At 59.9% G+C, this 14,305-nt stretch overlaps 4 protein-coding genes across 4 annotated transcripts; 2 read left to right on the top strand and 2 right to left on the bottom strand.

Annotated features, from left to right (window-relative positions):
* Positions 1 to 773: 773 nt before the first annotated feature.
* Positions 774 to 2,824, top strand: EHS24_000916 (uncharacterized protein; the record flags this gene model as incomplete). The annotated part of the gene is made up of 4 exons (XM_028616727.1): positions 774 to 1,055; positions 1,111 to 1,213; positions 1,260 to 2,638; positions 2,774 to 2,824. 4 exons carry the CDS (start codon positions 774 to 776, stop codon positions 2,822 to 2,824), a joined length of 1,815 nt encoding a protein of 604 aa, XP_028480584.1.
* Positions 2,825 to 3,305: 481 nt separating this feature from the next.
* Positions 3,306 to 6,449, top strand: EHS24_000915 (uncharacterized protein; the record flags this gene model as incomplete). The annotated part of the gene is made up of 3 exons (XM_028616726.1): positions 3,306 to 3,384; positions 3,545 to 5,831; positions 5,888 to 6,449. 3 exons carry the CDS (start codon positions 3,306 to 3,308, stop codon positions 6,447 to 6,449), a joined length of 2,928 nt encoding a protein of 975 aa, XP_028480583.1.
* A 268-nt stretch (positions 6,450 to 6,717) lies between these two features.
* On the bottom strand, positions 6,718 to 8,924 carry UTP25 (rRNA-binding ribosome biosynthesis protein utp25; the record flags this gene model as incomplete). The annotated part of the gene is made up of 3 exons (XM_028616725.1): positions 6,718 to 7,569; positions 7,621 to 8,370; positions 8,409 to 8,924. The coding sequence occupies 3 exons, from the start codon at positions 8,922 to 8,924 to the stop codon at positions 6,718 to 6,720; spliced, it is 2,118 nt and encodes a 705-aa protein (XP_028480582.1).
* Positions 8,925 to 9,159: 235 nt separating this feature from the next.
* EHS24_000913 (uncharacterized protein) lies at positions 9,160 to 13,625 on the bottom strand (the record flags this gene model as incomplete). Its single annotated transcript, XM_028616724.1, has 23 exons — positions 9,160 to 9,235; positions 9,277 to 9,503; positions 9,546 to 9,791; positions 9,840 to 9,914; positions 9,953 to 10,017; positions 10,055 to 10,094; positions 10,155 to 10,253; positions 10,292 to 10,312; positions 10,350 to 10,468; positions 10,516 to 10,544; positions 10,580 to 10,808; positions 10,911 to 10,986; positions 11,042 to 11,230; positions 11,270 to 11,384; positions 11,424 to 11,614; positions 11,653 to 11,767; positions 11,807 to 11,946; positions 11,986 to 12,185; positions 12,225 to 12,606; positions 12,646 to 12,699; positions 12,744 to 13,136; positions 13,194 to 13,206; positions 13,255 to 13,625. 23 exons carry the CDS (start codon positions 13,623 to 13,625, stop codon positions 9,160 to 9,162), a joined length of 3,465 nt encoding a protein of 1,154 aa, XP_028480581.1.
* Positions 13,626 to 14,305: the final 680 nt, after the last annotated feature.

Below are 14,305 nucleotides of genomic sequence, written 5' to 3'. Positions count from 1 at the left end.
ACCGAGAGCGCCGGGACGATCGTCGACCCACAACAGGACACGGCCGTAACGCCCGGCGGCTGGTGCTTTGCTTTCCTGTGCTTTTCCCTCCTGCATATCCTCATGCTTATGCATCGCCGTCCTCCTCGTGACCTAGCTCTGCATGTGTGTGCTCTTTGTCCCCAACAAGAAGCTCAAAACGACCGGGTAGAATGGAGCGCGGAGTTCGGCATGGCAGTGAGCAACGGCCTTCTCCGTCTCACTCAAACGGTCAACGATCGCAGCAGTCCGCGCGTGCATCCATCGCCCGGGTCGGCCGGTTGTCCTGCTCCACGCCAAACGCAATGTCCCAACGTCCCAAAGCTTCAACTAGGTACTCTGTAGATCTCTATTATGGAGCTCTGCAGTCGGATGCAATAAACAACACAATCACCCCCCCGACGCTCGTCAACCATGCTCTCCCACGGTGCTCCTCGTTTGGCAGGCATTGACCAGGCATTGCCTTGTCGTCCTCCATAAGCCACACAGAGCATGCAGCACAACGGTCCTTGTCAAAAGGAAGTAGGCATCGCTAGAGATCAAGAGATCACGACAAAACGTTCTGTTGCAGACTTCCGTGATCTCTTCCTGCTGTCTGCCGTACCCTTCACGGTCCAGCTCCCCATCGCATACAGTAACCACAAAACACACGACGGAAGCAAATTGGCCGCGCTTGCCGCCACCGTATTCCAACTTCTCCTGTTCTAACAATCTCCGTCTGTTGCCATCCACTCCATCCCCCAACCTCTTCCACCATGCTCCTCGCAGGCTACGAGTCCTCAGACGACGAGTCCGCACCGGGACCATCCAAGATCCAGTCCCATCCCGCCAACAATGCGGCCGATATCCAAGACGACGACGAGGACGACGAGCAGCTCGAGCAGCAGGCCAAGACGGACGCGTTTGGTCTCGCCTCTGCGGGACCTACCAAAGTCGCCAAGGTCGACACCAAGGTCGACGTGTCGGCTGCTCCCGATGTGTTGAAAGAGGACCCCAACGTCATTTCTAACGCGATCATTACACGGTCAACCGACAAGGTTTGTTGACAGCGGACCAGACTGCGTCCAACCGAGCTGACCTTCCACTCCACAGGTCATCAATGTCAACGTCACGTACGAAGACATGACGCGCCCTGAGCAGGGACCTATGGACCCGTTCAACCAGCAAAAGAACAAGGGCATGAACTCGTTGGCAGGTGGGTACAGATTCGGTCGCCGCTGAAACACGGACTGACCGGAAAGGCCATGTCGAGGAGCAAGTGATGGACAGCTACGAGTTTTCAAGGCAACACAAGACGTTCAACATTCACGGCTATGCGTACGACCCATCTCTCAACGGTGGCGGCATTGTGGGCTCGGCGGACGCGGCGGCGGCCAATGGCTACCAGTTGATCGACACTGTGCGGTCAACAAAAGCGCAGAGGAAGGCAGAGAAGCGCAAGCGCGAGTCCAAGGGTGACCTGTCAATTGTGGACGGCGAGGGCGCGTACAAGGGTCCCTGGGCCGAGTACGAGGGCTCGCGAGCCGTTCAGGAAGAGGTGGAGGAGGACGCCGAGGAGTGGCGCGAGGAGAAGAGGCGCCGCGAGGAGGCCTCTGCCGCTGCCAAGGCCAAGATGGAGGTTGCTGCCGAAGAGAAGAGCATCTTCCACGGCAAGGAGCTCACCGACTATGCCGGCAGGACATATATGCACATTCCCACCGACACGGACGTCAAGCTCAACCCCTCGGACGGCGCTGCGCCACCCAACACGTACGTGCCCGACGGCAAGTGCATCCACACCTGGACTGGCCACAACAAGGGCGTGTCGGCTATCCGCCTGTTCCCCAGGAGTGGCCACCTGCTTCTCAGTGGAAGTATGGACACCAAGATCAAGCTCTGGGACGTGTACAACGAGGGCAACTGTCTGCGTACGTTCATGGGCCACTCGCAGGCTGTCAAGGATGTCAACTTCAACAACAAGGGCTCCAAGTTCCTCTCTGCGTCATACGACCGTACCGTCAAGCTGTGGGACACGGAGACGGGCAAGTGTATCCAGGCGTTCTCGAACGGCAAGATGGCCAATGTTGTCAAGTTCCACCCGGATAGCGACAAGCAGCACATCTTCATGGCTGGTATGCAGGACAAGAAGATTATCCAGTACGACCTGCGTGCGCATGAGATTATCCAAACGTACGACCAGCACCTGGGTCCCGTCAACACCATTACCTTTGTGGACAACAACCGCCGTTTCCTGACGACCTCGGACGACAAGACCATTCGCGGATGGGACTATGACATTCCCGTGGTCATCAAATACATTGCCGAGCCGTACATGCACTCGATGCCCTCGGTCGCCAAGCACCCGAGCGGCAAGTATGTCGCTGCCCAGTCTCTCGACAACCAGATTCTGGTGTACTCGGCAGACGGCAATTTCAGGCAAAACAAGAAGAAGCGTTTCGCAGGCCACACGGTGGCTGGTTATGCGTGCGCAATCAACTTTTCGCCCGACGGCAAGTACATTTCGTCTGGTACCGGTGGTGGCGACGTCGTGTTCTGGGACTGGAAGACTGGCAAGATTATGAAGCGGCTGCACGCGCACCAGCAGGTGGTGATTGACCACTGCTGGCTGCCAAACGAACATGTGAGTGAACAGGGTTGAGCAAGTTGGCTGGTCTAAATGGCCTAAACCAATTTTGGGCCCAAATGAAAAGGGGGGCACCGACGCAGCGGTGACGTAAATGGCTGGACCCACTGTATCGCTGACACCAAAACACAGTCCAAGGTGATCACCGCATCGTGGGATGGTCTTATCAAGTTGTGGGCCTAGACAGAGAGAGAGATCGTAGGGGGGATTGAGATATGCATGTAGACAGTAGCAGCATTGCAGAGCAGCCAAAGTGACTACCCAGTGCATAGGTGCATGGTCGTCCGTCTATAACCTGCCAGAGCCCCCAGAGGAGGAGGACAAGTGGTTGAGTTTGCTCCCGTTGTGACGGCGCCGGGGAGCGTGCGGGCTGTCTGGCTGTGTGGGCGGCCACGCCCCGCTCTCTCGCCGTTCCTCACACCAACCACCTCTCCCATCCACAGCCCATCATCCTCCCTACTCCCTCGTCTCGCAGCCTCTCCCATCGTCCAACACTACCCCCACAGGCAACACATACGTCCCTTACCACCTTGTCCACCCGCCTACCCCGTTTACCTATCCATCTGCGGCTCCCCCCGTCCTTTGCTTTGGCCGGAGGCGGCCCACGCGACATCATCGCCGGTGTGCTGACCAACGGTGCTTGCCACCCGTCCGCCTGCCCAGCATGCGCGAGTCAAACTATACGTTTCCCCCGTCCAACCGGGCAGTCATAAGCATCAGCCAGATGCTGTATGACCGACGAGGTATGTGATGTGTTCCCGCCCGATTGTTTGGCTGCGTGCGCGGCGTCCTTTGGCGGGTCCGAGGTCGAGTGCGGATGTGCCAGGGGAATCACCACGGCGAGGGTGGTGGTGGTGTTGGGTGTACGTGGCGACCCCTCCTTGCTGACTCTTCGCCTTGTAGCACTAGACACAAACTCAACACTGGCGCTCCTCAACAATCTATGCCAGCTGACGTACCTCACCTCGACATCGCCGCGGATACGCGAGGTGCTCACAATGGACGGAGGGCTGGAGCGCATGCTCGATATACTCCGCGACTCTTGCCTCCCGCGTGAGCCGACGATGCCAGACCTCTGGGGTCTGAACGGTCCATGCACTGCGCGCACCATCAACGTTGACCGCGCCATTTCGCTCCGTCACTCTCTGGCGTTCCAGTGTGTGGTCAACATTGGGGTGCGCGGAAACGAGATCATCCGTACTCGAGTCGTCCAAGCTGGCGCATTGGACATTGTGGCCCAGATCCTCGAGTCTTGGCTCAAGAAGAATGGCATCGCAGTGTTCTCGTCCTCGTTGGGATCCCAGGCGGCTGTCGACGCTTTGGCATCTGGTATACCACTCCCAGGAGTGGCTCGTCATAGGAGACAGGGAGCATCACGCCACCAGAATCATCACCATTCACGCGACGCCGCCCAGACCCAGGCGCCAGCCCAGCCACCACAGCCCGCCGCCGTTTCCTACTCCCCCGCACTTCCCACCATCACTGCCACAACCGCCACCACTACCTCCACCGTCGCTCCCATCCCCGTTCCAGGCGCTGGCCTGACTGATGCGCCTGCTCCAGCTGTACCAACAACAGAAGGAGGACACGCAGGAACGGGAGCGGCCCTCGCCGCCCAGCAACCGACGCGCGGCTTGGGCCAGCTTGTCACTTCGCTTCTGGTTGGCAACGGTAACCGCAACCCATCGCGCACCAACGATGTCGTCCCACCACAGCCTACTCGACCGCAGCCCCAACCAGGCAGCTCAGTGGACACGGATGTGGACATGGCCGATGCCGAGACCGAGGGCGGCGAGACGGACACTGCAGGCGACACGGACACGGCAGACGCGAGCATGGACGTCGAGTACATGGGAGAGAGCGAGGAAACGGCGCATAACGGAGCAGGACCTAGCCAGGTTACCACCACTCCCCGCGCGCGCCTCCCCCTTCTCCCACTGCAGATCCCACGTCGGAGTCCCGATGAGGCTTCGGTGCAGGCGAGCGCTAGCGTCTCGAGCGCAAACGGTTCCCCTTCTGGAGATGAGCCACCAGCTATCCCCCGTGCTCGCTCCGATCTCAGCCTGGCGTTGACAAACGCAAACGCCGCCATGGCATCCGGAAGGCCTCGATCGGGGCTGGCTGCCCGTCTCCCACAACTGGCTACTGCGCCCGACCCACAAAGCACTCAGTCGAGCCCGATGGGTACACCCGTACACGTCCATGCCGCCGAGCATGTGGAGGGAACCCGTGGGCGTCGCGGCACTGTTGTGGGACGACCTCTGCTCCTCCAGCCGCGCGACACTCGTCGCCACGATGAGAGCGAGGCGAGCGACGGTGCCCCCGAGACCGACTTGGCGCAGGCGACCATCACGGCTGGAATTGCTGCTGCTGCCGCCAACGCTGCCATGGAGGCCGCGGCTGCTGTTCCAAACCAGCCCGAGAACGGCCCTCAGCCTGCCATCGTCGACGGCATTGCAGGAATCCAAGGATCCGAGGAGCCCGATCCCGAGGTGCTTGCAGCTGAACAGGCACGCTTCGACATGGAGGCTGGTGCTCCCCCCGGTCAGCCCGGTGCGACGCCGCGTGTGACGACGGCCGAGGTCCCTCTTGCGCCTGTCAACACCGACCTCGCGGTCCAGGTTCCCCAAGTCCCACCAGCGCAGATCATCATTGCCAACGGTGCGCCCCGTGGATTCCAGGACCTGGCCTCGTATGTTGGCGTGTCAATGCTCCTCAACCCCGAGGGAACAAACTACTCCGAGGACAACATTCTCCTGGCCCTCCAGCTCCTCGCCTACTTGTCAAAGTATCCACATGTCCGTGCCACCTTCCACCACCCGCGGCGTCCCATGCACCGCACATTCGAGCTCGGTGCAGACGACTCGGACGTGCCCCTCCCACAACGCCCGGCCTACTCGGAGACACCCAACATCTTCTCTCTTGTCGAGCGCTTCACCTTCCGCCCCTCGCCCTCCGACCCGCTCATGTACCGCATCCCGGGCGAGATCCAGTACTGGGCCGGCGTGATTATGCGCAACGCGTGCCGCAAGGACGACAGCCAGGGCGGTATTCGTCAGTGCGCGTACATGTCTTGTGGGCGCTGGGAGGTTGAGCCCCGCGAATTCGCAAAGTGCCGTCGGTGCAGGAAGGCAAAGTACTGCAGCAAGGACTGCCAGAGCAAGGCGTGGAGCGAGGGCCACAGGTTCTGGTGAGTGTCAGCTGGCTCAAGACCTCCGCGCGATGGTAGCTGACTTTTTTTCTCAGGTGCAGTATCAGGTCCGAGCCTGAGCCGTCAGCGGACGGTGCAACAGCGGCTGGCGGCGGTACAGCGAGCGGTGGCGGCGGGGGAGGCGGCGGTGGTGGTGGTGGTGGGCGTCGTGAGGCTCGTCGCGACAACAACAACACTGCCGATGACGGCGACGTCGACATGGGTGACGGAACCGTTGGCACGACTCCTCGCGCGCCCACAAATCGCGTGCAGGGAATGCTCGAGCTTGGCACCATCGTCCCAGCCGTCACCGTGACACACGACGAGCCCGCTCCTCGTCCTCGCGGAGCCGCACCGCCATCGTTCCCCGTGCCTCGTGCCCGCATCAGGCCGGCTGCCCCAGCTCCGGCGCCGAGCCAGAGCACCACTGCTATCCCCCCACCTCTCCCGCCAACAACTGCGCCTCCTCCAGCCCCCACGCTGTCGTCCGCGCCGACCCCACGCAGCGTCACTCCGCGCCTGCCCGACTTTCTCAAGACGAGCAGCAGTGGCCATGGCCGCGGACCGAGCTCGACTGCTGCGATGAACTCGGCCATGAACGCGGGTATGGGGAGGTAGGAGAGACGGAGAAGGAGAGAGAGAGAGAGAGAGCGGGGAGGAGAAGGACAGGTAGAAGGGAGGAGAGACGGAGCAAGAGCGAGAGAGAGCGAGAGTGAGAGTGAGCGAAGACCAGAGGGCTGTTGTCATCATGTTCTTGTCATGTAGCCTGGAATGTCACGGTGCATAGTTTTAGTCCAACGAGCCAGGGACGTGGCAGGAGGAGGAGCAGCAGCAGCAGCAGCGACAGGAAGAAAAGTACATGGATGGAGGGCTCAAGACACTGTCTCTAGATAAACTCAAACCTCGCCTCGGCGCTGCCAAGCATTCTCCGCGCGTCGTTGACGCCGACGACACGCTCGAGGCGCAGCACATCAAAGCGGCTCAGGAGCACACGGCTGCTAATCTCAGACGGGTCGACCGCCTCGTCAAAGCCCGCAGCCTCGGCCTCGCGGTTGGGGATAAAGGGCGTGGCGAGCAGCTCGGCGTAGAAGCTCGCGTGCGAGGGCAGCTGGTAGAAGACGACCGTCTTGGCACCACGCAGACGGTACCTGCGGTAAAAGTGGAAGCGCTCGGTGACGATGAGGAAGGCCTTTTTGCCCTTGAAGAACAAGGTACGGGCGCGCGAGATCTCGCTGTTGCTAGAGTACTCGGAGATGGCGGCATACGACACCGAGTCGGATTTACGCAGGTAGTTTGTCACGCGGACAAAGTCGAAATAGGACGGCACGACGACGAGGGTCTGTTGCCTGCTCACGGCCGAACGGAGGAGCTGGGGAATGGTCTTTTTCGTAAACCACTCAAGGCGCGCATCGGCCTCTTCGGCAGCGGCCTCACCAGACATGCCGCCCTTGCCCTTGGGCACGTCGACGTCGATACGCTCAAACACCTGCCTGACGCCCGGGCGGACCTTTTCGAGCACACCAGGGAGGGAGCCGCTGGCCGCAGCGTCGATGCGGCGCTTGCCGGCCATGTTCTTACATCCGCGGGCGATGGCACGCGACTCGGGCATGTCGTACCGCGAGAACAGGAGCGTCTGGCGCAGGTGCGCAGCGTTGCCCTCGAGGTACCATGGCTTGACGCGCGAAAAGTCACAGCCGTGGGGCGACTTGGGGATCTCGTTCATGTGCGAGATGACGTACTGGGGAGAGGGTCAGTTGAGTCTAGAGAGAGCGAACCAGGATCAACTTACCTGGACGTGGTCCCAGTTCTGCATCTCCATGACGTCCATGCCGTCCACGACAAAGATCTCGATCGACGCAAGCACGTCGGTCGAGTCCTCCTTGTCGGCAGCCATCTTGATAGCCAGGGGCGAGGCAACGAGGAAGTCACAGTCCATGAGCTTGGCCTCGTTTACGGGCGGCATGACGACACGCCACGCCTTGCGGGTGATCTTGACACCAAAGCGGAAGTTGTCGTCCGTGTTGCCGCGGAAGTTCTCGAGGTGGTCGATAGGGAGGCCGTTCTCGTTCTTCTCAAGCGGGTCGACCTCGTCCTGAGGAAGACCAAACGACGCCTCGAATGGACGGCGGTTCTCAATCTGCGTTCCGGCGCCGGCAAGCGGGAAGACGTGCTCGCGCAGCCAGTGGAGGGCGCTGGCACGCGTGGGGAGGAGGAAGAGGACCTTGGGACGGGTGAACGACTGGTCGCGGGGCGACTCGATGTCGTTGCCTGCGTCGGCGGCGTGTGCGAGACGCTCATTGTTGCGCACAATACGCCTGCGCGTCTTGAGGACGTGGTTGACAGCGTGGGCGGCGGTAGCGGCGCGCAGGGCCTCACGGGTAGCGGTAGGAGCAAAGGCCGCAGTCTCGCGGCCATCGGCCTGGCCGTCGAGCGAGTGTGCGTACAGGTCGGCGTAGGATCCCAGCTGGGAGACAAAGGTCGGGACGAGGGGGGCAGTAGCCGCGCGCTCCTTCACAGCGGTAGCAATAGCGGGGACGAGCTGGCAGAGTTAGCACTAGAACAGGACTGCTAACTCACGCGAGCCTTGCCGTCAGACACTTCGAGGCCAGCTGGCACCTGCTCCACAATCCGTCCCAGTCCCTTGAGGGTCCTCCTGGACGTGGTCCACTCGTCGGTCTTGACGGCCTGCTCGAGGCCGCGGGGCTCGGCACCAAAGTGGGTGTTGAAAGTGTCCTCGGTGGTCTCCTCGTCCTCACTGTCATCGCCATCGCGCTCCTCGCCAGCTTCATCTGCCGAGTCGTCCTCTCCGCTCTCCTCATCGACAGCGACGGCAGAGACCTTGCTCTTGTCGCTCTTGTCTGCCTTGCCCTTGCCCTTGCCCTTGCCGTACGTGGTTCCGCTGGGACCAATCTCGCCGCCCCAGACAACGCTGCGCCGACGCTTGACGGGCATGGAGTCGTCGCCGTCGCCGCTCGTGCTCTGTGCCCGCGACGCCGACGGAGAGCGGAAGCCGCCCGGCTGGTCGAGAGTACGTGGGCGCTTGATAGCGCTGACGTTGAGGAGAGTCAGGAGCTTGACCTCTGGTGCCGTCATGGTGGTTTCGGTGGATGTTGTGAAATCTTCAAATCCACCAGTTGGACCACCAAAAGAAGGTGGAGGGACTGAGGCCATCAACATTTTGCTTCCGTCGGCCACAGGGTGGCACGCGAGCAGCGCGGGAGAGATGGTGAGCGCCGGCGAGGGCCACGCTTGGGGGGTACTGTACATTGCGCTCGTGATACAGAAGATAAAACTTGGATTACTCGATTACACTGCTCTCTGTCCCATCTCACGGGCCCATACCCATCAGCTGGGCCACTTGGACAAGCGCGTCCTGCCACACCCACGCAAAACTCATCATCGGCCTGGCTGTCAGCTTGTGTGTGCGAAACGCCCAACAGCTTACCTCGGCCGCAGCGTCTCCATGTCGCCATGGTTCATACCGCCCCATGCACCCATCATGAGGTGCTTCTCCCACGCCTCGACCTCTTTCTGGCCGTACGTCAACGCATATGCGTGCGCAGCGATCACCTCGGGCGTGGCTGCGAACGGAAAGTTGGCAGCTGCGACTTCAGCCTCGACCTCTTCGCGGATGGTCTTGACGTGGTTGTTGAACGAGTCGCGCAGGGGTTCCTTGGGCATGTCAATAACAGTGCTCACGCCCCTCGTACTTACGTGGAGGTGGTTCAGCTCCCGGGACCGCTTGCGCTGCTTCGTCTGGGTCGCGATACCAGTCACAAGCTCCACCTCCTCGACCTTGAACCGCCGCATGGTGTAGGTCATCATGTTCTCGTAAGTCATCTTGTACTTGAGGAGGAGTTGAAGAAGCTCCGGGTGGAGCGCAATGTCGCGCATGTGGGGCTCGAATGGGAATCCCAACTTGCGGATGTCGGCGGGGACGTATACTGGTGCTGGGTCGACCTGCGGTGTCAGATTGGCATCAATCATTTCGCAAAATCTGAAGCATACGAGACGGAACAGCTGGCCAAGGATCTTCTGGCTGTCGTAGGTCTTGTTGTCTGGCTGAAAGGTCTTGTTGTCTGGCTGAAAGGTCAACTTCAATCTCAGGAACAGAACCTCACCTTGCCCATAAAGTCAGGCCACTTCTCAGGAATCCAGCTTGGGTCGAGTGTAACTGCGAGACCGGCTACTGGGTTAGCTGCTAAATGCACACGCATACCCACTCTTCGCAAAGTCCACGCTGGCCCTGGTCAGCATTTCCCACTTGTATTGTAGCTTACGCGGCCTGCAGGTCAGCTAAGTGCACTACGATTAGCTACTCACACTGTGAACCTCGGACAGAAGGAGTGGGATCTTGTTGAAGGGGGTACACAGGTCCGACTGGCCTAGATGCGCATTGTCTACTTGCCCGAGGACGTCGTTCTGGACAGTTAGAGGTGTTTCGCGGTCTCTGTACTCACGAGAATGTACTGGACAAAGTTCTGCTATCAGCTGTCCTGGTCAGTCCTCTCAGCTCACCTCATTGAGGTCACTCTGGGTGACTCGCTCGACAGTGAGTGGTTTCGGCGCCGAGTAGTCCATCGCCTCGTAGACCTTGAGCGGCTGGACGAAGCGCTGGTCCCAAATAATCGTGTAGTCTGTTTGTCAGTTTAAGCCATGGAGGCGGCTTTCAAACTTGACTCACCATCGCCGTCGAGGTCACCACCGCCAAGCCTGACGTCAGCTCCAAAGCAGTCGCGAGAGCTCACATGTTTGGGAACGCGCGCTTGCCAGCGGTGTTGAACACGACCACGTTCTTGAGGTGGCGCAGATGAGGTAGGTCAACGGCTTGGGCACGACGGACGTCGCCAGGGTGCAAGGCCGGTGCGCGGCAGACCAGCACCTCGCCAGTGATCACCTTGGGGTCGTGGGTGTCGGTTTCTTGGTACTGACAGAAGATCTCGTTCTCTTTCAGAGTGCCAGACTCGTCAGAGATGCCTGTTTGTCAGCTTTCATACTAATTTATAAGCTCGCCGATGAGGTAGACGCCGCCGGGGAGCTTGACGCGAGCTCGCCACTTCAGGTCCTGGAGCGCTCGACATTCGACGAGGCGGCACATGTCCAGCACCATGGGGTTGGTGTGGTAGCCGTTCTGAATGATTGTGGGAAGTGGGAACTGGTGGCAGAGGTTAGCTGGAAGACTTTGCTCACAACTGAAACGTTCCACTCACATCAGTGTACATTTGCATGTACTTCTGGTCCTCGGCGGTGAGGATTCCCTTCCGCACACGACCTGGCATTCCCTTGATGTTGATGACTGCAGCTGTAAAGATTTCACGGAATAAAGAGTCGGGAACGCCGTTGGCAGACATGATCATGATAAACTGGCGGTTGAGGAACGCCACTTGGTAGCGAGCGACCTGCTGGATCAGCATGGTGTTGCCTTTCATCAGACCCACCCTAATGACGTTGAGGTCTTTCAATTTGCTGTCAAACTTCTCCTGCGACGGGCGGAGGAGGAGCTGGTACTCGGACACCAGCTCTGGCCAGCAGGAGAGAACACCCTTGGCGCCACTGAGGGGTGGTCAGCAGTAACTAGACGCAAACACCCACCCGAGACGGAACTGAATCGCAGAGGGGTTGGCATCGAGGCCGCAGGTGATACCGAGCGCCTGGGCGGACTGGGCCATGACTTGCGTCCCGGCCATGGAGCAGCCGTCTGTGAAGCACTCCTTGTCCCGTTCAATGTCGGGAATCCTACCCAGGGAGATCTTGATGTCGACAGCGCGACTTCCGCTGAACGGCTGGTGGGTCAGCAACTGATAGTGGATATCCTACCCACAAGACCCATGCGCGCCGAGTACTTTGCCACGACCTTCTCCTTGGGCGTTCCCATCCACTTGGACAGCGCGACACGGTCAATGACACGGTGGTTGATGAACCAAATTGAGTGGTCCCTATTGTCAGCTAAGGTGGCAAGGCATCCGCTAGCTCACTTCTGCTGAGACGATGACGAGGCGACAGGATAGTACCGCTCCCCAGCAATCATGATACCATACTGCAGAGTTCGGCGGATGCGCGCCATGAGGCCCACCTGGGGCAGCATCTTATCGGCATGCTTGGTGTAGTCGAGGATCTGTTGTCAGTTAGCGACGACCGTCATCCGCAAACTAACATGTAAGCGGTCGCCCTCGTCCACAAACTGAACTCGGATGATGGCGTCGAGCTTGTCATGGTACCGGCGGGTCACAGAGTTGCTGGTCTCCTCTTGCGGAGGTCCCACCAGGATGCGAGTGGGCGTTACTTGAACAGTGCGGATACGCACAACGTGGTCCAGCATGCGCATGTTACCCAAGCGCATGTTGTTGGCGCGGACTGGCGTCAGTGCGTAGCCCCTGGACGGATGCCACTCACAAGGGATGAGCCTCGCCGGGTCACGGATCCTCTCCTCGGTGAACAGGCTCTCAAGAAGACGGTGGCGGAACATGGGGGCTGGCGCATGCATCTTCAACGCCTTCATGAGCGCGACGACGTCGCCGGGGCGGAGGATGCCGTTGCCAATGAGGCCTTCGATGAGGGCGCGGGTCTCAAAGTCGTGCTCTGAAAGGTCGGGAGTGTACCAATCCTGCATGACACGAGGCACCTCGCGAGCCTTTTCCCGCTTCTCGGTGGAAACGAGAGCTGCGTCTGGGTTCTCGTCGTCCATCATGCGCAGCTTGTTGGCACAGGCCTTGAAACGGCCGACCTCGGCATCGTTGAGGTGAAAGGTCCACCGGTACGCGTTGCAGAAGATTGGCTGGTTGGTGAGTTAGGTTATGTCCTACAGCCAACTCACATTAGCAACGCTTCCATCTGGAATAGCCCGCAAAGTGCCAGCGTCCTTCTCTTTCTGTGTCTGGTTAGCTAGCTGTAACATGGACAATTTCGACTTACAGTCTCGGAAACCGCAAAGTCCATTGCAGTGGCGCGACGACGGTATACCGCCCTGCCCCGCGCCATTGCATGCTCGTTGAACCTCGCCACATCCTTTTCAAACGGTGTGAAGAAGCGCGGCGGACGGCGAAAGGCGACGGTGACAACGAGGGTGGTCCTGCCACCCTGGCGCGCCTCCTCGACAAAGTGGATGCCATGGCGGGAAATGTCACTGAAGGGAAGCTCGGCGTTGACAGGCCTGAACACTGGCGGGAGGTCTTTGACGAGCTTCTGCTCGACTTCAAACTCGGTGCGAATGACCAGCAACTCGCGCTTAAAGTCAAAAGCGAGAAGGGAGCGGCCGTTACCTGGGCGAGTGGGGTCTAGACCATAGAGGCAAGGTGCGCTGAACATCTACAAAGGATACTGTGTCAGCGCCCTACCTGTCTTCTTGTCGGGATCAAAGCTCACCGAGGTCAGTTCCCTGCCGGTCAGCGATCCCATCGCCATGGCATGCGGCCAAAACTGCCACCGCCTCGTGTCCATAGTGGTCCCAAATTGGCCAATCGTGGGACCAGGAGGAACGGGTTCGCCTTGATTCGAGCTCGAGCTCGAGCTCGAGCGGCGTGTGGGAGGCGAGTCGGGTGACGACGAGCGGCGGCGGCGGGGCCGGTATCCCGATCCCTCGGTGTCATGGTGGCTGCCGTTGGCAGCGTTCGAGTTGAGACGGATCCTGCCCACGAGCGATTCTGGGGAGCGCGAGTCCCGCTTGCGACGCTGGCTGCCGATGTTGAGGCCCATCAGACTGGCTACGATGGGATCAAGAGGACCCGATTCAAGCTGGAGAGTACCAAACTGGTTCTCCCAGTCCACATCGAGGAGGGCTGGGTCTGTAGGATCCATGGTGGCTTGATGGGAGTGTGGAGGCCTTGATGGCCAGCCGAGACAAGCGGAGGTTTGGGGACTGAGTAGGTGATGAAACTGATACAACGGAGGGTTCAGAAGGGGGGTAGGGTAAGGAGTAGTGAGCGCGGATGTGGATTTGGATGTGGGTGTGTATGTATGTGTGTGGTTAGGAGAGATGGTGTATGTCAGCTGTAGAGATGTGTGTAAGGGGGGCGCGTCAAGAGCGTGTGAGTGTAAAGACGTGACGATGGAGGAAGGAAGACGAGACGTGGAGGGAAGGCGCGAACAAAGGGGGGCACCATGGGTGGGGCCACCGGGGCGCACAGTCGCTCATCGTGCGACCATTGTGGTGGCCTCCAACAGGGGGACGCGCCACGCGCTCACCACCAAACGCGATCTCTTGATTTCATGACTTGGTCGAGAGGTGATGAATGTTGCATTGCACAAAAGGTCCGTCCAGGCTCTGTTTGAGGAGCCCTCGGCGGCGCACTGGTCGCAGCGGAGACCGCCGACTCGTGTGACGTCAGTGCCCAATGTCGACGCTCATCATTGTGGCCATGTCTGTAACCACATGGTGAAGCTGTCAGTGCATGCAGTGCATGGCCTGGCTCCACAGATCTCACAGAGTACATGGCAAACACCCTCGTATACATTCTGGTCTCTAGATACCTGGAGGG

The sequence above is a fragment of the Apiotrichum porosum genome (genome assembly GCF_003942205.1).
Source record: "Apiotrichum porosum strain DSM 27194 chromosome Unknown scaffold_1, whole genome shotgun sequence".
Taxonomy (NCBI): domain Eukaryota; kingdom Fungi; phylum Basidiomycota; class Tremellomycetes; order Trichosporonales; family Trichosporonaceae; genus Apiotrichum; species Apiotrichum porosum.
Note: the sequence above shows the minus strand (reverse complement) of the source record. Positions and strands in the feature narration are given on the sequence as shown.